At 42.4% G+C, this 27,831-nt stretch overlaps 1 protein-coding gene across 4 annotated transcripts in view; it reads left to right on the top strand.

The window, feature by feature from the left end:
• The first annotated feature begins 1,011 nt into the window (after positions 1–1,011).
• Positions 1,012–27,831, top strand: part of LOC122939795 (gastrula zinc finger protein XlCGF26.1-like) — a 30,184-nt gene continuing 3,364 nt past the window's right edge. The window contains exons 1-9 of one of the 4 annotated variants that reach the window (XM_044295935.1): positions 1,012–1,294; positions 1,379–1,493; positions 3,253–3,429; positions 12,430–12,558; positions 13,018–13,185; positions 13,612–13,735; positions 13,855–13,982; positions 19,977–20,070; positions 22,218–22,607. In XM_044295935.1, coding sequence (XP_044151870.1) covers positions 3,391–3,429; positions 12,430–12,558; positions 13,018–13,185; positions 13,612–13,735; positions 13,855–13,982; positions 19,977–20,070; positions 22,218–22,607 — 1,072 coding nt within the window. In that variant the 5' untranslated portion in view covers positions 1,012–1,294; positions 1,379–1,493; positions 3,253–3,390. The remainder of the gene's footprint in view (positions 1,295–1,378; positions 1,494–3,252; positions 3,430–12,429; positions 12,559–13,017; positions 13,186–13,611; positions 13,736–13,854; positions 13,983–19,976; positions 20,071–22,217; positions 22,608–27,831) is intronic. The other 3 variants (XM_044295932.1, XM_044295933.1, XM_044295934.1) reach the window with 3 other exon arrangements.

The following is a 27,831-nucleotide window of genomic DNA, read 5'->3' as shown; positions in this document are numbered from 1 at the left end:
AGAATGCTATTATTTTCCCTTATAACCATCCCGATAGTCTCCTAGCAACGAAGCGTGAAAATCGCACTTGCTTGCGATTTTTAGGCAGCCCCATTTTTGTGAAAAACGCACAATATAGAGCTTGCTGCGATTTTCACGCACCACACAAGTGATGCGTGAAAATCACTGCTCATTTGCACAGCCCCATTGAAGTGAATGGATCCAGATTCAGTGCGGGTGCAATGCGTTCACCTCACGCATTGCACCCGCACGGTATTCTCGCCCGTGTGAAAGGGGTCTTATACCATATGGTACCTCCGAAATTTTTGTAAGCTTCCAATTTGCTATCTAAATGCTGAATCAATCCACAACAAAGGTCTGGGTGTTTCTCACCCAGAACCGCTGAGTATATGCAGAAGGCTTGTAACCAAAGAAAGCTTTTGGTCACATTTTTTTTTCTCCCATCCTCATCTTTATTGACTGATTTTAACGTTTCTTTTGCCGATGGGAGGAGAGAAAAAAATATCAATGAATTCTTTATTCAAAATGTATTCTTTTATCTGGCTTGAAAGATGAAAGCCCAAAGGAGATATTTGGCAGGGTATAATTTATTTTACTGAACTTTCTTTTATGCCGCTGCTCGTTTCTAATGATGGGACAAAACATCTGTCTTTATTTGTGATTTGGGCTGTTTTAGCTGAAGGATATGTCATAGAAGTGAAATATTCATTCTCTTTATGGCTATCAATATCCGATTATCTGCCTGCGGAAGACCAGACAGGAATAGGACTTTTGATAGTATCTTTGTTGGACATGAATGAAATGAATTCTTTAAATAAATGTACTTTTTCAGCAGATAAGGTATCTGTATTAAAAGAAGTGTCATTAATAAAAGTGTCAGTGCAGTCACTATGATCTGTGGGTGTAGTGTATGTAATCTCGCCCTCCTGTGGATTAACTGCGGCCCCGTCATGGTTGGAAGCACGTGCTTTCCTGGCAGTTGAAGCTGGGGTCCTTTGATGAAAAGAAGATCAATTCCTGAAACTGTTCCTCATGAGGCAAGATCATTTTTTATTCAGCGTTTTGCTGAATCTAGAGGAGGTGAGTAGCTCCTTTTTTCTTTCCTAGCTCTTTTTGCTGGCAGGGGAGAGAGAGGTGCGTCGCTGTGCTAAAGCACAGCAATGATGTCATCCTCTGTGTCTAGCTCTGTGCTCCTGCATAAGGCTGGTGCACAGACCAGATTAGTTGACTGAAGAGCAGGCTCAGCAATGGATCGTTCCTGCTGAAGACAGCTGCGGAGCCACTGTTCCCCACCGTAAGTTTCTGCCTTTGTAATTACGTAATTGTTTCAGTTAATCTTCCATATTCTTTGAAGTGCAGGTTATGTTTCTTCCTCCAGGTTTCTTCACTGCCTATTACCTGAGTGCGCAGTGGTCTTTATTATCCGTTGCTGTCTCCTCCAATCAAGCTACTTCAGTGGTGTCTTCTGCCAGTACCACCCCATCTGAATCCAGGTGAGTAAAAAAAATTAACTGTAATACTTGCGCATGTAAATAGTGGGTTCGCCCACATGGAAGAAAAATATATTTTAAATATATGTCACATATATAAATTAGTTTGCTAAATATATTTGAAATATATTTCTCTTCCATATGGGTTATGACACTATGTTCCCCTATTTGCATCCCCAAATATGGATTAGTCAGACTGTCATTAGGGTTTAGATGCCATCTGTCCACATCTTCTCCTTGGTGCAATGTAATGCAATATATGCAAGCGCATTGGATTGTATGGGCACATAATCACAGCACAAATACTATAATACACTATTATACTAGTACGGGGTATTCAGCTACTTTATACTGGGGTCCATATACTGTAACTGGATCTGCTGATGCCCAGGCAGAACGCCAACAGATGACCAGATTACCAGTAATTGGGGACCACTAAATGAATAATCTTATCTTCTCCACTGATTCAGAGTTGGACCGAGGCCCGCCAGTTGAGTACCCCTGTTGATAATATATGTCTTATTAAGGCTTGATAGGGGTTTTGCTACCATCATGGCAATTGATCCTTACATCTCGTGTTTAGGCAGGGATCATAAGTCTTTCATGTCCCTATTATTGGACCAGTAGATTTGCACCAGCCAATTTACCAGATCAGCACCCAGCCTTTATATCATTTGATATTTCAATGTTTATGGATAAGTTTAAATCTCCATGAAATTAAAAATAGGTGCTATGTTTATTGAACCGTAAACAATCATGAATAATTATTGGTCATATATTGGTCATCATCCTTATAATGTTTAATTTTGACATTAGGCCAGTTTTCTTTGGTCTCAGGATATGCCCTTGTGGTTTCTCTGGAATTAGGACCTCTAGCACTTTGGCTAACAGAAGTTTCAGAAGCTTGGCTACTACAAGCAAAGACTCTGTTGTGAAGTGGGTCATTTTGATATCTGGGTCTGTGGATCCTTCAGTGGAGTTTATTATGAACCCTCCTTATCCATTTGGATACCATAACACATAGGGCAGGACCTCTTTCATATATATTTTTGTTTAGTACATTAGTTAAGGTAATGTGTCTAGAAATTTGTTTCTGGCTTTTAATTTGAGGGCTTTCAATTGTCTTTGATACTGTCTATTGTCAATAAACTCACAAAGTCAATTTTGCTTGTAGATTATCACTGCGCAACAATGATTTTTGCTACTGAGAGAAAAACATGTGATTTATACTAAAATGCGCGCGCTGATTCCAAATATGAACTCGGAATTTGCCTGACACGTCTAGATTTTAAGTTATACATGCAAAGCCTATTCAGTTATAATATTAATGCATTATACTGGATATATTCCAATGGACATGTCCAGACCTGTGCGGACGCACTCAGGCTCATGTCAGCAGTAAGTATATAAGGCAAGCTGGACAGATTTTGATAAAGTGATCTGTTATAGTGCTATCAGTTTTGAAACTTAAGATGGATAAACGCAAATGTATTAACGATCCAGACAAGTTCTGCTACATATGTGGCAAATACACTACTTATGATCAGTGCAAGAATCTGACAAAGCGAGTGTGTCTTGGAGCTTGGGATGCATTTGTGCTAGTAGTGCAGAACTTCCTTGGGAACAGACGAGCTACAAACTATGCTGAATTAGTAGACAACATGCTTACAGCATATGAACAACTTGGCTGCCGAGTGTTATTGAAAGTGCATTTCTTATATTCCCATCTTGACTTTTTCTCACCAAATTTGGGACATTTAAGTGATGAACATGGAGAGCAGTTCAATAAAGATATTTCTACAATGGAGAACAGGTATCAAGGCCACTTGAATCCCAACACTGGGGACTACTGCTGGTTTTTGCAACGGGAAAATATGACCGCTCACAAACGCAAAAGCAGATGCCTGAAGCACTTTTGGCAGTACTGGGCCTTGCTCAAGTAAGACTTTTAAACTGAAAAACTTGACTTTTTGAAATTTTGTTATTCCATTACATCTTCATACACTGTTTACTACGCAAACTTTGATGTAGATCAGGTAATTGTTGGAGTAAAACTCATTCAGTTCAAAATTATTCAATGCTTTCCAAATTCATTTAGGCATACTTATGCATAGCAAACTGTCGTGACGTGTTACAACAACTCTGACTTCGGATTAGTAATCCGCACACTCGATTTAGTATAGGACAAATGGTTTTTGCCCAGTAGTAGACGAAAAGTTTTTTTTTTGTTGCGTGGTGTTATAGATAGTTCTAACTACTGTACTTTGTCCTAAAGTCTACAATTATTTCATTCAGCATAGATTTTTTTTCTAGTCCACTCTGGATTTAGAAACCACATTTTGAATGATAGATCTCCTCATATTAGCAGATCATATTTAGTAGGGACAGAAGTAACCAGTCACCTGACAAAACCACAAGACATCTACACAGTACATTCAAAGTCTGCCAATGATGACAGCTTCTTGGCTTAACCCTTAGGATACTGGAGGTTCTTTCGTTTTTGCATTTTCATTTTTCTTCCCTATCTTCCTTGAGCCATAACTTTCTTATATTTCCGTTCCCATAGCTGTATGAGGGCTTATTTTTTTGTGGGACAAATTGTACTTTCTATTGCCACCATTTATTATGGCATGCAATGTAGTGAGAAGCGGTACAAAAAAATCCAAATGGGGTGGAATTGGGAAAAAACGCAATTTCTCCAACGTATTACGCATTCCGTTTGTGGCAAAACTGAACTGTGCCTTTCATTCTCTGGGTCAGTACTATGAGATGAGTGAATCGAAGCTGATGAAGTGGAATGTGATCCGATTTCAGGAAAAATTCAATTCACACTGAAGCCGAATTCCCTCACGCTTCGTGGTAACGAATCGTATTTTTCCCTAAAATGGCTGCTACACATGTGAGGACATGGAGCAAAGAACACTAAGAAGGCGGGATCACCCATAATGCCATTCATGCAGCCAATCAGCAGCCAGCCAGCTCTGTGATGTCACAGACCTATAAATAGCATCAGCCATCTTAGATTCTGCCATTCACCAGCGTACTTAGTGCAGGTAGAGACGTCAGCAGGCGCTAGGGACAGTGATAGGAAAGACTTGATTGTGGTGAAAAAAATATTTATAAGTGCAGGGAAAGGAGGAATCATTCCACAGCATTTATGTAGAACAGGTTTCAGTAGGAGAAGTTAAAGACTGGGTAATAGGAACAATTCTATTACCACTTGCTGCACTGACTGGGGATCCAAATTGCCATTATACAGCTCTGTCATTCTAGCAAACCTTTCTTGTTATTGGGGTGCAAGTGCTGTTTGATACAGCCATTAACAGGGTTTATTACAAGGGAATATTTCTACGATACGTCTTATTTGCCCTTGTGCGGTGCAGTTATACCGTATGTTGTAAAGCCCTTTTTGCCGTGTATTAGTGGCAAAAGATAAATATATTTGCCCTTGTGCCCTTCTAAAGCCCAGTTTGCCGTGTATTAGTGGCAAAATAAAAATATATTCGCCATTCAGCGTTGCACTTATCTTTTGGAAAGCCTTTTGTGTTGTGTAAAAGTAGAAAAAAATTAGGTCCTAATTGCCATTCAGCGGTGCAGTGATATATTCTAAAGCTCAGTTTGCCGTGTATTAGTGGCACAATAAAAATATATTCACCGTTCAGCGTTGCACTTATCTGTTGAAAAGCCTTTTGTGTTGTCTAAAAGTTGAAAAAAAATTAGGGCCTAATTGCCGTTCAGCGGTGCAGTGATATATTCTAAAGCCCTGTTTGCCATGTATTAGTGGCAAAAGAAAAAATATTTGATCTAACATTTGATTAATTGATCTAACAGCCATTGTGTGGTGAAGTGAAAAAATTACAGCCCTTTTTGGTATGTATTAGTGAAAAAAAATAAAGGGCTTATTAGCCGCTGTGTGGTGAAGTAAGAAAATTATAGACTTTTTTGGAGTGTTTTAATTTCCTTTTTATTTATTTATCTGATCTAACAGTATGTCAGACAGAGAAGTGCCAGGCCCCGCACGGGGGAGTGGCAGAGGCCTAAATGTTTCTGGCACAGACAGAGGTCACAGCCAAGATCTGGAAGAGAAATCCGCCTCTTCCTCCACTACGCGGGAAGTAGTGATGAGGAGAGTGGCATGGGAGCTGGTGTTATGAGTGGTCAGGCTCCTGACCCAGAGACCGTTGAAGAGGACATCAGTGAGGTGCAGACAGTACTCTATGATGATGATGTAGCTGATTGCACTTAGGAGCCGGGTGACGAAGGGGCTTCATCATCATTGGGAGAATAGGGTGGCAGCTTGCCCGCGAGCCAGCAAGTCGCTAGCATGGCCGGGAGTCAGCAGGGTGGGTGAGGTCGGGAGTCAAATGTGCCCGGGTAGACCACCTGCTTCGCAGGAGCCTATCTTTCCGGAAAATAGTGGTGCAGGGGTTCTCAGAAGCAGCGTTGGTGGCAGTTAGTCAGCTCGGAGTGTTGGGGGTAAAATCACGTACTCGGCTGTGTGGCAGTTTTTTGTTAAGCCGTCCGAGCAGATGAACATGGCCATATGTAGAATCTGTGGGCAGATGGTGAAGAGTGGCCAGGGTGCCAATGTTGGCACTACGGCCCTGCGTCAACATATGCAGCGTCACCATAAAGTGGCATGGGAGAACATTGGCTCCGATCTGGTGGTCCAGCCTGCTGCAGCAACTGCTGCATCACCCAGTGGCACGCCCCACCTGGTTTCAGGCAGTCAAGGCTTCACCACCTCAGCTGAAGGGAGCTGTCTGTCTTTCCCTTCATCTGCTGGTCCTGATGCTCCTGCTCCTCACCCTCCTACTCCTTGTCAGTCATTCTGTCAGCAATTGATCACTGAAGCGAGAGACAACAGTATGCGTGCACGCATCCAATGGTGCAGAAGCTGAACGTGCTCCTGTCCAAGTTGCTGGTACTGCAGTCCCTCCCTTTCCAAGTGGTGGACTCTGCACCTTTCAGAGAACTTATGGCTTGTTCTGAACCGAGGTGGAAAGTCCCAAGCAGTCATTACTTTGCCAAAAAGGCAGTACCAGCCCTGCACACACATGTAGAACAGAAGCTGGGCCAGTCTTTGAGCCTGTCAGTTTCTGCCAGAGTGCATGGCAGCGCCGGTGTGTGGAGCTGTAACTACAGTCAGGGACAATATATGTCCTTTACGGGCCACTGGATGAATGTGGTTCCTGCACAGCCACACCAGCAACTTGAACAGGTGACGCTGCTTCCGCCTCCACGTTGCCACGCTGTTGATCCTGCGACAACGTCCGCCTCTGCCTCCTCATTCTCCACAGTGTTCTCAGCCTGCACTGCAGGGACAATTCACAGGGGCCCTCCAGCTTACCACATGTGCAGGGCACGTCAGTGTTACGCTGTTCTGCACCTTGTTTGCCTGGGCGAACGGAGTCATACAGGGAAGGAACTGCTCCGTGTCCTTCACCAAGAAATGGAATCCTGGCTTTCTCCACAACTCAAAATCGTAACCATGGTGACCGACAATGGTCAGAACATGGTGTCGGCGCTGCGTCAAGGAGGGCCGAGCCATGCGCCCTGCATGGCACACGTGTCCAATCTGGTTGTCAAGCGGTTCCTGAAGTCTTCCACCAATCTGCAATACATCCTAAAAATGTCCAGGAAACTTTGCATGCACTTCAGCCACTCATACACAGCAAAGCACACTCTCCTTGAGCTGCAGCGGCAGAACGGCACCCCCCAACATAGGCTGATATGCGACGTTTCCACCCATTGGAATTCCACCCTCCATATGTTGGAGCAGAGAAACAGAGAAAGGCCATAAACAATTTCTTAATGATCCAAGCAGACAGGAGTACTCCCCTGTGTAACTTCGATGTCAGCCAGTGGCAGTTCATGCATGACACCTGCTAAGGGGCCACATTATTTGTGAGTCGCCAGGACCATGGGCTGAACAATGTAATTCCACTGCTTCATGTCCTGGAACAGATGCTGGTAAATATGGCTGGTCAGGGGACCGGAGACGTGGCGCCTAGATCTCACGGCCACATTAGAACTGTGGGGGCTGAACTGCAGGAGTAGGACATTGGAGCACAAGCAATGTGTAGCGAAATGGTTGGCTTTTCTATACAGGTGACAGGAGAGAAGGAGCAGGAGCAGCCATAGGAACTACAGGGCGATGAGGAAGATTAAGCAGAGGACCCAGACACACCGTGGCAGTATGCAGTGGAGTCACTTGCGCAAATGGCCCGCTGCATGCTCACTTGCTTGGGTAGTGACAGACAAATTGTCATCATTCGGTGACTTCTGGCTCTCCACCTTGTTGGAACCTCACTACTGGTCCAAAATAGGGGCCTTTTTCCACCCGCTAAGAGGGAGGACAAACTGAACTACTATAGAGATATCCTATGTAGCCAGTTGTCCGCTGCCTATCTGCGCCATCGTCTATCCTCTCGCAGCTCTGACCGGGGGGGGCCCTCTGCACTCACGTTCCACTGCCATGGCTGCTGGGATGGGGTGGGGTGGCAGGAGCAGTACCAGCTCCATCAGCAGCAGCCTGAGTCTAGAATCGCTGATGAGTAGCTTTCTTTACCCACCTAGTGAAGAAACTACTGACCAGCAGCTAGACATAGAGCAGAACCTGAACCAGCAGGTGGTGGCATACTTGGAGTGCACCCTGCCAGCCGTCATTGAAGATCCGCCGGATTTGTGGCCGCAACTGGTCAAGTTTGCCCTGGAAAAGCTGTCCTGCCCAGCCAGTAATGTGGCATCAGAACTGGTGTTTAGTGCGGCGGGGGGCCATAGTTACTCCAACGAGAACTCACATGTCCACCCAAAGTGTGGAGAAACTGACCTTTGTTAAGATGAATCAGGCATGGATCAGCCAGGATTTCCACCCACCAATGCCTGATGCATCAGATTAGATCATCCACGCTGCCTCACCCAAACCTTGACAAAAGACACCGGTTTCTTCTGGCTACCTGCCTCAGCTTCTATTCTGATGCTGTAACCCGCCTGATGCCACACATCTGATCACCAAGCGCTGCTTCTTACACCCACCATTGTCAGCGGGTACTGTTATTGCCACCCACCTCCACACTCTGTCACTGGGTCACTCTGTGGTCTCCTGATTCTGCTGCTACCTCCACAATATGTCACCTTGCCACTCTGTGACCTCCTCATACTGCTGCTGCCACCTCAACACTGTCACCTTGCCACTCTGTGGTCTCCTGATGCTGCTGCTACCTCCACAATATGTCACCTTGCTACTCTGTGGCCTCCTCATTCTGCTGCAAACTCCACACTGTTATTGTGTCACTTTGTGGCCTCCTCCTGATGCTGCTGCCACCTCCACACTCTGTAATTGTGCAGCTCTGTGGCCTCCTGATGCTGCCGCCTCCTCCACACTGGCATTGTGCAACTCTGTGGCCTCCTCCTGTGCCGCCTCCTCCACACTGGCATTGTGCAACTCTGTGGCCTCCTCCTGATTCTGCCGCCACCTCCAGACTCTGTCATTGGGCCACTCTGTGGTCTTCTCATGCTGCTTCCACCTCACCACTATGTCATTGTGCCACTCTGTGGCCTCCTGATGCTGCCGCCACCTTCACACTCTGTCATTGTGCCACTATGTGTCCTCCTCATGCTATTGCCACCTCCATACTGTCATCTTGCCACTCTGTGGTCTCCTGATGCTGCTGCTGCCACCTCCACACTGTCATTGTGCAGCTCTGTGGCCTCCTGATGCTGCCTCCACCTCCAGACTCCGTCATTTGGCCACTCTGTGGTCTCCTCATGCTGCTTCCACCTCAACTCTATGTCATAGGGACACTCTGTGGACTTCTCATGCTGTTCCCACCCTCCTCACTTCATGACTGGGCCACTATTTTGCCTTTTGGCCTGGCTGACATCACCATTTATTTGACCCTTCTTCTCATCAGTCAGAAGGAAATAAAAATGAGACACAACGGATCCTGTCTGTGTAGCAGCTGTAAGGCCTGTATGGTCCCATCAGAATTGGCTTGTGATTTGGTAGCCAAAAGCAGTAGTCGGTACAAAACACAGAAGACATGCAAATATTCCATTCACGTGTCATCTCTGTTTTGGATCCACTCCAGTTTTTTGGGGGGCATTATCAATACTGATGGATTACTGACCAAATGCTGAGCGAGTGAATGTGGATGCTCCACAGACAGGATCAGTTTTTTTGTGGGTTATTGTTCTGACCGATCAAAGGAAGGGCAAAATAATCAGTGACGTCAACACAAACTTACTGCTGAGTGCTGACACCCTCTCCACATTAATTTTGAATGGCCCCCATTTCTCAGTTCTATTGTTTGCATGTGAAATGTTGTGCAGCCATGCTTTTATTAGTACCCTCTCCACTCTGTCGGGAGGCTGTACTTGTATAAGCGTTTAATAGAACAGGTTCTGTAGACATCTATGTGGAATCAGCTGACAACGGTGTAAAAGGAGTACGGTTTTTCTTGGCGCTAACATCGACCTGTAAGGCTCAGTTCATACTTTGGCCCCGTGACTACCCAAATAAGTGAAGTGTGCAGTGATTCTAAGAGCGACGCCTGTCATCTGCATGTCATACGGACTCACAGTATTATTTCACTACCAAATCAGACTCCCTATGCGTGTTACTGCAAGGCACAGTGTTTTATACCACTATAAAGGCTCTCTGCAGCTAGAAATAGCCTTTTATAACTAAATTTGCCACTAATATATTCGGATCAAACCAAATTCTTCCCCCAAAATTTGGTGAACCGGCGAATCGATTTATTTATTTTTAAATTCGCTCATCTCTACGATTACAATATCCCACATATATAGGTTTTTTACCTATGACCCCCATAACTTTTTTATGGTTATATCTACTGAGCTGTGTGAGGGCTTATTTTTTGCAGGACAATCTGTAGTTTTTATTGATACCATTTTGGAGTGTGTGTGACTTTTTGATCACATTTACTTACATTTTTTTGGGGTAAGAGAAGCAATAACAAAATGGCAAATTGGCTATTTTGACCCTTTTTTCCGTTACGCCATTCGCTGTTTTGGAAAATATTTTTATATTTAATAGTACGGGCGTTTTTGGTCTCAGTGATACCCATGGTATTTTTTATTATATTGAATAGGGGGATGAGTTAAACTTTTTTATTTTATATATTTTTAACAGTCTTCTTTACTTTTTTTAATGATTTTGAATAGGGAGACGAGTTAAACTTTATATATTTTTAACAGTCTTTTTTTTAATGATTTTGAAGCTCGTATTTGATCCAAATTATTTTTTTATTCTGAACAATCATAGATTTTTTTAAATCAAGTTATTGCTCAAGATTGCCCATTTCTTATGTTGGCCTGCCACCTGGTGGCCAAAATAAGAATTGCAGCTTCAATTCCCTCAGCCTCTTTCGCAAGGCTGGGTGTATTGAAATCAATTACCGGCATCCTCACTGGACGCAGGGGATGCCGATAAGAAGCGTGAGCTTCTGGGGTTTTCACCCTTTAAATGACGTGATCTCACTTGATTACGGCATCTAAAGGCTTTAATTACTGTGATTGGCATTATTGCCAGTCGCAGTAATTAGCCACAGATCTCTGCTGTTTGTAACAGTGGAGACCTGCAGGCCATGCCGCCTACTGCACGTGCGAGCGGGCGCTATGTTTGCCTATCACCCCAGCGCCGTAGATGTACGGTGCGGGTAGTACATGAATGCCAGCAACCTGTCTTAGAATGTGAGCAGGACTAGTTGTCTAGATTTGCAGAGCTGCCTAGGGACGTGAGGGAGCGGAGCTTCATTGCGTTTTTTTTTTTGTTTTTTTTTTATTATAGATGGTAATGAAGTGATTCTACCTATAACAAAGTTAATACAATAGTGCCATACTCACTATAGACAATATACTGGTGCTACTGCTACGCTCATTGTAAATGTGAAATTCTTGGCAAATGTGCCTGTTCACCAATGACAAGGTAATTTCTTTAGGACAGGAGCCTACACTAAATGCTACCTTATCTGGTGCCATACTGGTCTCCATTAAATTCAGGGAATGCAGGTCCAACATGTATGCTGAGCCCACACAGTGTTATACCCCTTTCGGTATAATACGGTGTGGCCTCAGCATACAATCGTGCCACTACATCATATGCAATATTAAATGGTGTCATTAGAAAATACAACTAGTCCTGCAAAAAAAAATAATTTTTTTTTAAAAAAGCCCTATGGCTATGTGAATGGAAAAACTAAAAACTTATGGCTCCGGGAAGGCAAAAAAATGGAAAATCATAGGGTCTTGAAGGGGTTATTGTTCTCTTAGTTGGCACTTTTATTAGACTTACTTTTTTGCAAACATATTAGTTTGGATTCATAACAAAACGTTTTTTTACTTGGTTTGGGACTTTGGGTCCTTGCAGGACTATTTATTGCCCAAATCAAGGGGCTTTTCTGAGAACAGTCATTTTCTTCATTGTTTGTGAGATTATAATTAGGGATGAGCAAATGGACTTCGGATGAAACATCTGAAGTTGAATTGCATAAAACTTTGTTTCAATACTGTACAGAGCGAATGTATTGGCTCAGATGAGCCGAAATTATTACTTTGCAAAATGTCGCGAGACTTCGCATAATAACGTCAGAAATTGATTTATACTGTAAAAACACAGTTCCCAAACTCTGGTTCGGTTCCAAGGTACCACAACCTTAGTTCAGAAAATGTTTTTTTACAGTATAAATCAATTTCTGAAGTTATTATGCAAAGTCTTGCGAGAATTAGCCAAGTAATAACTTCAGCTCATAGGAGCCAATAGATTCTAATACTGTACGGAGCGCTCACTCAGTACAGTATCGAAACAAAGTTTTATGCAAATCGACTTTGGATGTTTCATCCGAAATCGATTTGCTCATCCCTAATTATAATTGTAAAATCAGGACTGTTTTTGGTATTTTATATTTATCTGCAGAAGCCACCTCGTTTAATTTTTCCATCAAGATTAGACCCCTCAGTCTTCAGGATGGACAAGGACAGGAGTCATGTGACTGACACAATATTAAATCTCACTCTTGAAATCGTCTACCTATTGACTGGAGAGGTGAGGTTTTAGGGGAATTACTATGTGTCACATTATGTCCTCTCTCTTATCTCTATCACTTGGGGGAATGATGGGGTTGTGGAACGCCTTACTGATTAGACATTGATGGCAAATGTGATTGGTATAGTGTCATTTTATGTGAAGGGTTCTGTTAATTATATTACATGACTCCATAAAAATGCGATTCTCTAAAGTTTTAAACAAACAATTATGGGAAGGTCACCATGCTGACATTAATCTAATCAGTAATGTTTAGATAAGGTGAGCTCTTTGTAGAGTTTCTCACGACTCCTTTTGTATGATGTCCATATTTTCTCTTGTTTATGTTGCCCATCATTTCAAAGTGAGATTAATAACGTACAGTAGCATAGTTAAGTCCGATAGGTTCCAAAGAAGACACATTCATAACTACTTACAAACTAGCAATAATTTAAGTTTTGTGTTGTTAACAATCTATAGGATTATACATTTGTAAAGGAATTATCCACTAGCCTTATTAAAAGGAATTGTGGTGGCTCCCATGTATTGGGAGGAATGGAACAGAAACAGAACCCCACCACACGAAGAAAAAATGAGCAGAAGATCCTGGACCTCACTAAAAAGATCATTGAGCTGCTGACTGGAGAGGTGAGCGCTGCTGGGACATTATATAGTAACACAAGGGATAATGAGGCACATTTATTAAGACTGGAGATCGACTGAAATTATGAAGAGGCGCCGGCCTCTACATAACTTTGACGCATCCAGCGCCACTTCTAGATGTAAGACGGCTTCATTGCTGTCTTACATTTAGACCATTTTGTACGCCTAAGCCAGGCGTAGAAAATGATGTATGAAACGGGCCTGCTGGCCCGTCCCTGTCCACGCCACACACCCTTTTTTAGAACTGGTGTGAGCGAGGAAGAAGTCGCAGACTCTGACGCACCATGGCGTGCGACAGAATCTTCGCCAGATATACACCACAAAAGTGCCAAATATCTGGTATATGTCCATAGTATATGTCATAAATGACGCCTAACATGTCTGGATGATGACTATTATTGTGTGCGTCAGGTTTCCATAAGGTGTCAAGATGTCACTGTCTATTTCTCCTTGGAGGAGTGGGAGTACATAGAAGAACACAAGGATCTGTACAAGGACATCATGATGGAGAATTACCAGTCTCTTACATTATCAGGTAAGAGTGAACTTTCATTTATTGCAAAGAAAGTCATTCTGAGGGTCTCCCAAGGTACTCCCATCATCTAATCATCACATGCAGACAATATATTCACTCGCTATGTGTGGTTCCTACAGATGGAGCCAATAAGAAAAAAATACCAGAGAGATGTCCTAGTCCTCTTCATTCAGAAGAGTCTAGAAATGAAGATCACGACATGCCCCAAATTGGAGTTACAGAAATTGCTGAAAACCAGTATGACAAAGTAAGTCTTCATCTTGTGATCTGGAATGATGTTGTTCTGTCTAGTGTCAGAGAAGATAAACAGTTCTAGCACATTCTTTTTATAGTTACTTTTTTTGGAGTCGTGTTCTTATTGAACATAGTTACATAATTACTTAGGCTGAGAAAATTTTCTTCAAGAAAGATGAAACGGTTACTAATTTTAAAGGTCATCTATGAAACTGGGTGATGTGTTGCATGTGCACTTTGTGTTTATCCCATGTTCATATGTGCCACATGTTCATATTTTAACATATGCAAATGAGCCTCGAGGAGCAATGGGGGTATTGCGATTACACCTAGCGGTTCTGCTCTCTCTGCAACTACCCTCCACTTTAATTGACAGGGCCCTATGTGATAATCGTAAATTTGTCAGAAATCTGGGGAGTAGTGATTTTTTTTTTTTTACAATGTCTGGCAGTGTTTGATGCACACATACTGGGTGGGGGAAGGGGGCCATACTATGTTTTTGTTATGGGCAGTATGAGATCTATTTGCGCCTCTGACCTAAAACAACAACACCACATAAAGGGAAATTTACATGGATGGCCGTAAAATGCAAATACATTATTAGAAGTGTGGCAATGTAAACATTGAGGTGTGCAGTAAAGTCCCGGGAAAGCATGATGAAAGGGGTGTTGTTTGCACCGGGAACGTGTACCAAGTGGCCCGGCCTTGGTGGAGTAAAAGCCCCTAGATAGGTGGCCACTAAGTTAGCTGGTGGACACCAATATAGTTAGAATAGCTGGTTCAAGCCAGTCCGGAGTGGGCTTTTACTGGGAACAGGCATTGTGCTGGGTGGGTGACTGTTCACCATGCTCCAGTCCGGGACTTAGGGCATGCTCATGTCCAGGGATTCAATTTAATATGGTTGCTGGAATTGGGTGTGTCTCACTCTGGAGAGTGTGCAGACAGCGGCCTGGTGAGGCTCTGTTAGTGTGGTCTCAGCTAGGCAAGGCTGAGGGGCCAGGAGGCTATGCAATAGCCTGGACTTTGGGGGACTCAGCAACGCTGGGGAACAAGCGTTTAAAGGTCAGAGTTGGGAGGACTGCTAGGCCACAACCCCCTCCAAAGGTACTGCACTTGTTACAGCCTGAGGGCTAGTGTACTGTATGTCTGGGGTAAGCCACACCTGGTTCTTGTGTGAATGCTATCGTATAGCCGAGTTAGGGATACAAAGTTTATTATGTTTAGGTAGAGCCCAGATGGGCAGGCTTTTGTTTTATGCCATGCTGTGTATGAAGAGTGTCAAATAAATCACACTGTTTGGACCTGAAACCCATTGGTTATGAAGATAATTCTGTGAGAATGACCCCCAAATAAGAGACAATCCCTACAGAAGATATAACATGAAAGTCACGTAGCTAGTGGTACAATAGGAGGTAACCCAAAAAATGTGAGAATATGTGCCCTGGAGTGACTGCAACAAACATAAAGTGCTGGTTGTAAATATATGTAGGCATGATTTCACACCCATTGCTGATTCCAAAAATCAGGATGGCACTACCCCCCAGAAAAGGCTCCACCGAAATGTAAGTTGGGGTCGGTGTCATGCCGGTGTTTGGCAGAAACAGTAGGTGTGAATCGTGTGCGTTTATTTATAGTCAGTGCTTTTGGTAAGACGTAATGGTCTAGCAGGCCAAACCAGCCCGCGTCAACCAACCGTGGGTGGCCGTGACCTGCTGCAGCCATCCTCACCGTTTGGCCTTACTATTTACGTTTATTGCAGTCACGCCAGGTTACATATTATAAATTGTTTTGGGATGCGGTTTAAATGGATTATCCAATGTCAAAAACAAAATACTTTTTATTGCATTTTATCGTTTACTGTATCCATATGATTCAATATTAACTAATAAAGTTTACAAACGTCCTAACCACATGGTCACTGTGTCTTGAGTGCCCTGTTCACTATATTTAATGTCTAAAACATGCCCCCAAATGCCTGGCCCCCTTATATAGAATATAGTTAACCCGCTCACACATCGCTCCTGATCCCTGCACGGCCGCCGCTGCATCTCCCCATCATGTGGATCAAAACATCTGGCGGGGGTGGGGTGGAGGGATGGAGCAGCCAATATCAGGCCACAACGAAGACAGGCCTCCCCAGCAGTGGTGCCAATGCGGGGATCAGGAGCGATGCGGTGCCGGGGATCGGGGTAAGTATGATCTATATGAGGGGCCTGGGCATTGGGGGGAATGTGTTAGACTTTGGAAAACTCCTTTAATGACTTATGACCATATACAGGTCCTTCTCCAAAAATTTGCATATTGTGATAAAGTTCATTATTTTCTGTAATGTACTGATAAACATTAGACTTTCATATATTTTAGATTCATTACACACCAACTGAAGTAGTTTAAGCCTTTTATTGTTTTAATATTGATGATTTTGGCATACAGCTCATGAAAACCCAAAATTCCTATCTAAAAAAATTAGCATATCATGAAAAGGTTCTCTAAACGAGCTATTAACCTAATCATCTGAATCAACTAATTAACTCTAAACACCTGCAAAAGATTCCTGAGGCTTTTAAAAACTCCCAGCCTGGTTCATTACTCAAAACCACAATCATGGGTAAGACTGCCGACCTGACTGCTGTCCAGAAGGCCATCATTGACACCCTCAAGCAAGAGGGTAAGACACAGAAAGACATTTCTGAACGAATAGGCTGTTCCCAGAGTGCTGTATCAAGGCACCTCAATGGGAAGTCTGTGGAAAGGAAAAAGTGTGTCAGAAAACGCTGCACAACGAGAAGAGGTGACCGGACCCTGAGGAAGATTGTGGAGAAGGACCGATTCCAGACCTTGGGGGACCTGCGGAAGCAGTGGACTGAGTCTGGAGTAGAAACATCCAGAGCCACCGTGTACAGACGTGTGCCGGAAATGGGCTACAGGTGCCGCATTCCCCAGGTCAAGCCACTTTTGAACCAGAAACAGCGGCAGAAGCACCTGACCTGGGCTGCAGAGAAGCAGCACTGGACTGTTGCATGTCATTCGGAAATCAAGGTGCCAGAGTCTGGAGGAAGACTGGGGAGAGGGAAATGCCAAAATGCCTGAAGTCCAGTGTCAAGTACCCACAGTCAGTGATGGTCTGGGGTGCCATGTCAGCTGCTGGTGTTGGTCCACTGTGTTTTATCAAGGGCAGGGTCAATGCAGCTAGCTATCAGGAGATTTTGGAGCACTTCATGCTTCCATCTGCTGAAAAGCTTTATGGAGATGAAGATTTTATTTTTCAGCACGACCTGGCACCTGCTCACAGTGCCAAAACCACTGGTAAATGGTTTACTGACCATGGTATTACTGTGCTCAATTGGCCTGCCAACTCTCCTGACCTGAACCCCATAGAGAATCTGTGGGATATTGGGAAGAGAAAGTTGAGAGACGCAAGACCCAACACTCTGGGTGAGCTTAAGGCCGCTATCGAAGCATCCTGGGCCTCCATAACACCTCAGCAGTGCCACAGGCTGATTGCCTCCATGCCACGCCGCATTGAAGCAGTAATTTCTGCAAGAGGATTCCCGACCAAGTATTGAGTGCATAACTGAACATAATTATTTGAAGGTTGACTTTTTTGGTATTAAAAACACTATTCTTTTATTGGTCGGATGAAATATGCTAATTTTTTTAGATAGGAATTTTGGGTTTTCATGAGCTGTATGCCAAAATCATCAATATTAAAACAATAAAAGGCTTGAACTACTTCAGTTGTGTGTAATGAATCTAAAATATATGAAAGTCTAATGTTTATCAGTACATTACAGAAAATAATGAACTTTATCACAATATGCTAATTTTTTGAGAAGGACCTGTATTATCTATCCTTTACCTTTTTATTTGCTTAGCCATGAGGGGAAAAAATTCTTCTCAACTCCTTCTTGCTCTCAGTAGTAGAACATTTAGCATTCTCCATGCATTGATTTATTTTAACATCATTATAACGCTCTTGGTATGTTTATAAGTAGGTAGAAGGCATGGGAAAGAGAAAAAGTGAACACTAATTTTGAGGACTCCTTTTTCTTTTTTACTGCAATTTGATTAGGACAAAAAAAATCACATATTAAATAATTCAAGGTGACTAACCTTTACACCATTGCATATATTTAAACCCTACTAAAGGTGGGGTATACCATACCCCACCTTTATTACTGCAATTTGACTTTTATTTTGAGATCCTGGTTTCAGTGTACATCTTCCGTGTCTCTTGCATTTCTTATTCTCCTTATTTTTCTATGCTCTGTTTGGGAATTGTAAGGGAAAAGAGAAATTCCCCTAATTAAAGAGGTTTTCTGAGACTTATATACTAATTACGTACCTATCCTCTGGATAGGTCATTAGTATCTAATCCGTGGTGATCCGACACCTGGGACCCCCGTCGATCAGCTGTTAGAGAAGGTGCTTGCAGTAGCACCGCGGTCTTCTCTCAGCTTTCCCTAGGACAAGTGACGTTGCGTTCATTGGTCACATGGCCTAGGCACAGCTCAGGAGAGAGGGGCTGATATGGAGAGAGTGAAATGGAGTGGTAACAGTGCAGCCCCATTGGAGTGAATGGAGCTGAGCTGTGATACCAAGCACAGCTGCTATACATTGTATGGTGTTGCTTGGTGACCAGGGAGAAGACCGTGGCACTAACAGGAGCGCTGGAGCCTTCTCAAACAGCTGATCGGTAAGGGTCCCGGGTGTCAAACTCCTACCTATCAGCATACAAGTCACGGAAAACCCCTTTAATAACCAGACATTTTTTTTGTGATTTTGCATACGTGGTGCTTTAATAACCCCAAGTTTCCTTGTCTGTTGGGCTACCAGAATTATTTTTGCAGTGCTTTTTATATGACTCATAGGGCTGTTTATTTATAGAAATATTATTTTTTATAGAAATGTTATTTTTTTTCTTTTTTAGTTTTAACCCTTTATTGTTTACATTTGCAAGTAGACACTAAAATACTTTTTAAAATGAGTTTCCTAATTTGTGTAGGTTGTTTCGATATAAAACATGTAGTGGCAATGGTTTCGGGTTGGCATGGGCATTTTTATTTTATTTTTCTCTTTATCTGCATTTTTTATTTTTATTTTACATATATTTTTGACACAAATTATGCCCTCCAAGACTGCATAAAATAATTCTGGAGGGCATTTTCTAATTTTTTTCCTTTTACACTTTAACTGTAACTGAAGCATCAAAAGAAGCCCCAGTTACAGGGAAAAACAGCCCCTCTCCTGTCACCAGCAGTGCTAATATTGGTCTGCTAACTTTGCCATGCCCGGAGACACCCAGTGATTATGTAATTGCTGGGTCCAAGCAGAAGCAGTTATAAACTGGTTGTATCTGACATCCAGGAACTTAGATTCAAGGAGTTTATGCTGTACATTTACAATGGTTTATAAAGCCCAGCACCATGTGTACATATAGGACACACAGTCATTATAAAGTTAACCAGAGCTGAGAAATGCTGGAAAAAGACTTTCATTCTGGACTATCATGGCCATCCTTTGAATACATTGGACTACCACTGATTTGAGAGTTTATTGTGTGATTTAGGGTAAATAAGGTCTGGACTTCCACACAGGAAAAGTAGACTGCCTCTAGACATAATCAAAAAGTCACTGTAGAGCGCTACTAGTTCAGAGCTGAGAAGATTACAAGGAAGTGGAGTTTACTGGTGATATTAGTAAGAAAGGAAGTAGCTAGCTTTTTGTCATGTTTAGATTTAGCAGGAATAAATATAGCCGCACGCGATGACAGAAATGGCAAAATAGAAAGGTAAGACAAAAAATTTCTATTTTTTTTTTAGCTGTTTTATTGTATTCACTGAGACAAAGACCTGGAGCAAATTTCTAGGGAAACCTTTTTGATGTAATCCACCAATGGAAATATATGTTGTCTTGCAGTTTTATCCATGTATGAACAAATGGTTGTAAGTTCTCACAATTGCTCTTTAAATCTGTTGTATTATTTTCAATGTTTTTGGTTATTTAGAGTGAAAACCACATCCGTTTTAAAGTTGTAGCTGGAGGACAAGAGAAGTGCATTACGAACTCTAATCAGTGTAAAAAGGTGGCAGTTGATCCCGGTGAGTAATCTGCTCCAAGTATGGGAGAAATTCCCATAGTCTACCCCAGGCATGCTCAACCTGCGGCCCTCCAGCTGTTGTAAAACTACAACTCTCACAATGCCCTGCTGTAGGCTGATAGCTGTAGGCTGTTCGGGCATGCTGGGAGTTGTAGTTTTGCAACAGCTGGAGGGCTGCAGGTTGAGCATGCCTGGTCTACCCAATACAACAAAAGAAAGGTATCCAGGAAACTAATCTTCAAGGACCCTAGAAACCTCAAATAAGTTGGGCACCTATATCCAATAAATGGAATGACTTGTAATTCCCTGGGTCAGTGATCCTTATCCCGATATCTAGTAACTATAACCCGTAATCACACTCCAGAAAAACATCCAGGCCCCTCTTGGACTAATTTAGTGAATTCACCATCACCACCTCCTCAGACAGAGAGTTCCATGGTCTCTCTGCTCTTACCATAAAGAATCCTCTTCTATGTTTGTGTACAAACCTTCTTTCCTGCAGATGTAGAGGAGGTTCTCAATGTTATAGTCACAGTCCTGGGTATAAATAGATAATGGGACATATTTAAGTATTGACTGGTATATTTATACATACAGTCAGTTCCATAAATATTGGGACATGGACACAATTCTAAAATTTTTGGCTCTATACACCACCACACTGGATTTGAAATAAAACAAACAAGGTGTGCTTTAACTGCAGACTGTCAGCTTTAATTTGAGGGTATTTACATCCAAATCAGGTGAAGGAATTACAACAGTTTTCATATGTACCTCCCACTTGTTAGGGGACCAAAAGTAATGGGACAATTGTCTTCTCATCTGTTCCATGGCCAGGTGTGTGTTATTCCCTCGTTATCCCAATTACACTGAGCAGATAAAAGGTCCAGAGTTCATTCCAAGTGTGCTATTTGCATTTGGAATCTGTTGCTGTCAACTCTCAAGAAGATGAGATCCAAAGAGCTGTCACTATCAGTGAAGCAAGCCATCATTAGGCTAAAAAAAACACAACAAACCCATCAGAGAGATAGCAAAAACATTAGGCGTGGCCAAAACAACTTTTTGGAACATTCTTAAATAGAAGGAACGTACCGGTGAGCTCAGCAACACCAAAAGACCCGGAAGACCACGCAAAACAACTGTGGTGGATCACCGAAGAATTCTTTCCCTAGTGAAAAAAACACCCTTCACAACAGTTGGCCAGATCAAGAACACTCTCCAGGAGGTATGTGTATGTGTGTCAAAGTCAACAATCAAGAGAAAACTTCACCAGAGTGAATATAGAGGGTTCACTACAAGATAAAATAGGAAGGCCAGATTAGAGTTTGCCAAACGACATCTAAAAAAGCCTTCACAGTTCTGGAACAACATCCTATGGACAGATGGGACCAAGAGCAACTTGTACCCGAGTGATGGGAAGAGAAGAGTATGGAGAAGGAAAGGAACTGCTCATGATCCTAAGCATACCACCTCATCAGTGAAGCATGGTGGTGCTAGTGTCATGGCGTGGGCATGTATGGCTGCTAATGGAACTGCTTCTCTTGTATTTATTGATGATGTGACTGCTGCCAAAAGCAGGATGAATTCTGAAGTGTTTCGGGCAATATTATCTGCTCATATTCAGCCAAATGCTTCAGAACTCATTGGATGGCGCTTCACAGCGGTAGAAACCCCCAGCTAATGGCGGCTGTTGTTGGAGGAGATGTAACAGGTTGGAGGGTATGAGACAGGGTATGTTAATTGATGGCGAAAGACTATAAATCTGTTACCCCATCTTTGAAGTGTGAGCAACCAAGATATATGCCCATAAGATGTATATCAAAGAGCCTTTACATTTTTGTAAATCTTGTTATTTAGTTTTATTAGGCCCAAGTCTGTGAAAAGAATGTCCCTACTTTTGTCTCAAATAACACCCTTCCTGGCTCTTTGCTCAGACAGCTCAGTGTTATTAAAGGACCAGTACATAGTAGCTATTTTTCTTTTTTTTAAATTATACGAGACCTCATTTGTTGCATTGAGGCCTACTATCCCCATGACAACGTTGAACTAACAGAGGAGGCACTTGTTTGATCTTAAATTGTGATGTTACTTCTGGTATGGACAAGAAAAGTCATTCCTTGCTATTGTTTGTCATTCTTTGTTTATCAGATGGACACTCGGGCATGAACAGCTCAGAGGAGCAGATCATCCTTTCTTCAGATTATGAGACAGAAGACAATGATTTCAAAGATTTTTCGGCAGGAGAAAACCCTATTATACCGAATGTCTATCCAATATTTCCTAATTATGACCTGTCCTCCAATCCCTTTGAGCAAAGGGTACGATTCCCTAATTTCCCAGACTTTATCTCTCACCATCCACCATTCGAACACTTTAAAACATTTCCTTGTCCTGAATGTGATAAATGTTTTAATTGGAAAGCTAAGTTGATCAGACATTTACGTAGTCATACTGGTGAGAAGCCTTATTCTTGTCCGGAGTGTGGGAAGTGTTTTACGCGCAAATCTACTCTGTTTAGACATCAGAAGAATCACTCAGGTGAGATTCAATCTTTTCTTATTCTTTATTTTCACCTGCTAATCTTATATTACATCATTAAAAAAAATATATTAGATTTCTATGCCACTCATACCCACCTATCCTGCTCGTTTCTGTTTAGCTTACTTTTGTGGTGGCATCACATTCGTGCAACGTCACATGACAGCCAAACATTTCAGCATCGACTTTACGTTATAGCAACTGAAACCGAAAAAAGATACAGTGCTTTATCGTTCAGACAGCCCTGAACAGAAAGGGAATTAGTAGGAAGTGCTAAGGTTATGCTTAAAGGGAATGAGTCATCAGAAACTGACCTATTGTTTAAATCAAATTTTTATGTTAAAGGGGTATTCCCATCTTCAGTTTTCATACTTACCTTCGTCCAGCGCGACGTTCACTTCCTGGATTCGTCGGTGCTTGATTGACGTCTTCTCCCGGCCAGGCTGCACTTGCGTAAAAGACAGTTTTTCTCCCGGCCGAGCCGCGCAATGTCCTGAACGTGCACGCCACGCATGCGCCATGGTGACTTATTCCTGGCCTGTATAGTACAGAGGCGGCGTGTGCGTTCACGGCTTTGTACTATACTGGCCAGGAAGAAGTCATCATGGCGCATGAGCGGCGGCGTGCACGTTCAGGCCATTGGGTGGCCCGGCCGGGAGAGAATCTTTAGTTTTCTGAGCAAGCGCGTCCTGACGGGATTCGACAGGAGAGGTGGCCGTAACCAGGGGAGACGAAAGACAACAATCGGGTAAGAGGGGACTTATTTTCTCAAAAAAGGTGGGAATCACTGTCAAATCGTTAACAGATTTAACAGTGATCATTGTGATGGGAATACCCCTTTAAACATATTTTCACAGAATTTTTGATGATTTTAATTTTCCATGTCAATATCTTTAAACAAAAACCACAAAATCCTGCATTTTTCACACTGGCCACTAAACCTAATAATGGGCGCCACTTCTTGGTCTGTACAGATCACATTACTGCAGTTACTTGCTTATCTGTCATTCTAATCCTGCCTATAATGATATCACATCTATGTATAGCTAAGACAGGATCTACCATTCACAATAGCTGATTGTCAGATTTTATCTGTTCTTTCCTTGTACATTGACTTCTACACAGGTCACCGAGCATGCCTAGAAAATTCTCCCATAGAAGTCAGTAGGGTCAGCTCCGCACCATTGTGTCTATGGCCCATGTGGCTGCTGTAAAGCAATTTTCTAAATGCCGTTAAGAACAGCTCAGGCAAGATGGCCACCCCATAATCCTGTTCAGGAAACAGAATAAATAAATCTGCAGTTAGAAAATAAAAACAGATTAGATTCTTGTAGAAGCATATGAAGATGTGTAAAGAAAGGTCAGCTGCAGTTTTTCCGGGCCGGTTGATGCAGTGGATCACCACCACATGTATAACACCCTATAGACATAAACATAGAGTAAACAGTGATGCTGACATTTAAACTCATAGGTAGCAACAGTTAAACATTATTGTAAGTAAAATGACTACTTGTTTCGGCACTGCCCTGATGAAGGCACTGGTCTAGTGCCGAAACACGTAATCAATTTCTATACATAAACTTTTCTATTACTATGATTCTGGATGCTGATAGCACGGTTTACTCATATTTTTCTGTCCATTGGGTGTTATTCACAGCATAGTGGCAGGCTTCAATTGGTTGTCTCATGGACATAAGGTCATTGCTTAAGGAACTAGGGAAAGGCATGTACCCATGGATTGGATGAAGCTACATATATTATGATTTATTATATAAGTTTTATATTGCAGAGTTTACAGTTTTGCAGCAGTTTTCACCCTTACTATTACAAAGGCACAAAACTACAGTGAGCTGTGTCAAAATCTGTACAAGGAAGGTGCATTTTTTTTTGTCGATAGTGCTCCAGATGTGATGGTAGGTTAAAAACTGTTATAGCGCCCCTTAAAATCCATTCTGACCTTAAAGGATAACTGTCACATTTAGACCCTAATTTCAATTTTAATATATGTAGTTACTAATAACATGATATTCCAGAATCAGTTACTATTAGACTGACTTACCCCATATTTAATAAGATGCAGCCCTTAGCAACCAGTCTGCATAAAACTGCAATTTCACTATTCAGTTAAGATGGCCGCCACTGCCCTCACCCTGAGGCTAATCCCGTCTGCCCTCACTAGCCAGTAACAATAGCACCCCAAAAGTGTCAGTAACCAGAGCCCCCCCCCCCCAAAGGGTTTATCTCCTGCAGCACAGAGGGGTCCTCTTACCACATGTTGCTTTCATTTATGCACTGAAGCCCCCCAAAAGTGTCAGTAACCAGAGCCCCCCCCCCTAAAGGGTTTATCTCCTGCAGCACAAAGGGGTCCTCTTACCACATGTTGCTTTCATTTATACACTGAGCAGATGGCAGATCTCCCTTCCCTGGTCTGCGCTGCCCCAACTCTGCATTCTCTAGCTCTGCTGAGTGAGGGAGCGTCTGCCAAGCGCAGGGACAGGGAGAAGTGCACACAGCCCAGGCACTGTTATCAGCTGCTGGGGAGGACCTGGCTTTAATCATTTACTTACAGTCCCTGGCTGTCAGTAATCTGACCTTGCACGCAGCCTACTTCTGCGTGCTCCGTCTATCTGTTGACCATGCCTAGCAACCCTATTTTAAGCACAGGTAAAAGTAGGGAACAAAAATGTGGAATTAAGGGGTAATTGAATACATAGTGAAAAGTTGAAATAGGGCCACCCAGGTGATGATAATCACCACAATCCAATACTCCAAAAAAAAAAAAAAATAATGCGAAAGTTATAACTTATGCATAATACACTATACTTTATATAGGAAAGGGTAATAAAAAAATAAAATTAATGGTAAAAATAATTTGTGGAATTTCCTTGAAATCTCCTAAAGTACACAAATTTAGGGATATTCCTGAAACTTTCTAAAAGAAAACTGTATATGTTGTTCATAGCGCACTCTTAAAAAATGAAAGCTGCACTGTGTTTCTATAGACAGTATTTGTTTTAGACGGTTTCATGAATCTGAACTATTGTATATTTCAATAAAGTTATTGACAAATGTAAAAACAATTTAAATTATTAAAGTAACAGTTTTCTTTAATCCTTAGGATACCGGAGATTTTTTTCGTTTTCACATTTTCATTTTTCTTCCCTATCTTCCTTTAGTCATAACTTTTTTTTTATTTTTCCGTTCACAAAGCTGTATGAGGGCTTATTTTTTTGTGGGATATGTTGTACTTTCTAATGTCACCATTTAATATGGCATACAATGTAGTGGGAAGCAGGAAAATGACGCTCGCAGTTATTAACCGCGAGTCTCTGCTGTTTCAAACAGCAGAGACTCTCTGGCCATGACACCTGTTGCACACGTGAATGGGCGCCATGTTTGTGCATCGCTCGAGGTGTTAAATATTTTTTTTTATGTTAAAAAAATTCTTTAAATTGTACAGATTACAATTATGTGACTTACTAATTGAGCTTTATATAAAGGACCCTGGCATCAGTTTCTTCTTCCCTAACTAAATTTACAAGGAGCTATATGTATGTCTGAAATACTGCGGCATTTGGGTACCTGCACACATTGAGATTTACGCATGATTTTTCAGTGCGGTTTATTTGTGCAGAAAAACTGCAGCATAATACAGTACTAGCAAAGCCTATGAGATTATACAAAATTAATGTACACTTTGCTTTTCGATTCTGTGTGGACATTATCCTGTCGTGCAAATTTTGAAATCTGCAGCATGTCAATTATTATGCCATTTTTGGTGCAGATTTCATGTCATTTTTCCCTAACTGTGTATGCCAGAAAAATAAAACCTATAAAGCAGTAATTGAACTGCCGTTTTTTTCTTCAGTAAAAAGCGAACAAAAAGTTGTATGTACCCAAAAATAGTACCAACGATAATGGCAACTCGTTCTGCAAAAAATAACCCTCACACAGCTACTACATATTAAGGTTCTCAGAAAATGGCTGTACTGGTACTCCAGAGGCTGTGTGAGGGCAACATGGCACCTGTAGACCAATCCATCAAAATCTGTGCTGCAAAAGCCAAAACGTGGTCTTTCCCTTCTGAATCTTGCAGCAGACCCAAACAGCAGTTAGCCTCCACATTTATGGTATTTCTTTACCCAAAAGAACCTGCCTACCAATTTAAGTGTTGTGAGTCTCAAATGGCAGCAGCTGGGCACAACATATTGGGGACTGAAATGCCATCTGTGGAAAACTTGCATTTTTTATTTTTCACAGTCCCCTGTCTATTAATTTCTGCAAAACACCTGTGGGGTAAAAATGCTCAATCCACCCCTTACTAAAAACCTTGAGGGGTGTAGTTTCCAAAATGGGGACATTTATTGGGGTTTCCACTGTACAGGGTAATTTAAGAAGTGTGGTGTGAGTCTCAGATGGCACCAGCTGGGCACAGCATATTGGGCACCGAAATGTCATATCTGTATAAAAATTGCAATTTGCACTTTGCACAGTCCACTGAGCATACATTTCTGCAAAATACCTGTGGTGTCAAAATGCTCACTATACCCCATAATAAATACCTTGAGGGGGTGTAGTTTACAAAATGGGGACACTTCTCGGGGGTTCCATTTAGTATTTCACCCTGGAGCCTCTACAGTTGTCCAGGGGTGTTGCTAGGTTAAAACATTCGGGGCCTGGGCCTCTGATGTTTTGTCCCAGGCCCCGAATGTACTGCCTGCCTGCTAGATACAACTGTATTGCCATCCTCAGGACAGCAATACAATTAAATCTAATGCCCAGCAAGAGCTGAAGGACCTGTGATGACATCACAGGTCATGTGATCAGTGCTAAATGCAGTAGCTGAAAAGGACCTGCGATTATGTCACCGTCATGTGACCAGTGCAGGAGATGACAGCTCAGCAGTGAAGAGAAGTCCACGGAAGAAGCTGTGGTGAGGTCTGCTACATGAGGAGAGGTAAATGAAGGGGTAGATTGCTCAGTGTAAGAGGCAGAGCAATGTTCGGAGTTGTAGTTATTTAACTGGAACTGTATGTTAGGGCTGAAGGGAGGGATGTTATTTACATGGGACAGTGGGGTGGAGTGATGGTTTTTACATGGAACTGAAAGTTGAGGGAGTGATGTTATTTACATGGGAATGCATGTTGGAGGTGACTGGGGCAGAGTGATGTTATTTACATGGGACTTTGTGTTGAAGGTGGCTGTGGGAGGGAGTGATATTATT

Source organism: Bufo gargarizans, chromosome 6, assembly GCF_014858855.1.
Source record: "Bufo gargarizans isolate SCDJY-AF-19 chromosome 6, ASM1485885v1, whole genome shotgun sequence".
Lineage (NCBI taxonomy): Eukaryota > Metazoa > Chordata > Amphibia > Anura > Bufonidae > Bufo > Bufo gargarizans.
Note: the sequence above shows the minus strand (reverse complement) of the source record. Positions and strands in the feature narration are given on the sequence as shown.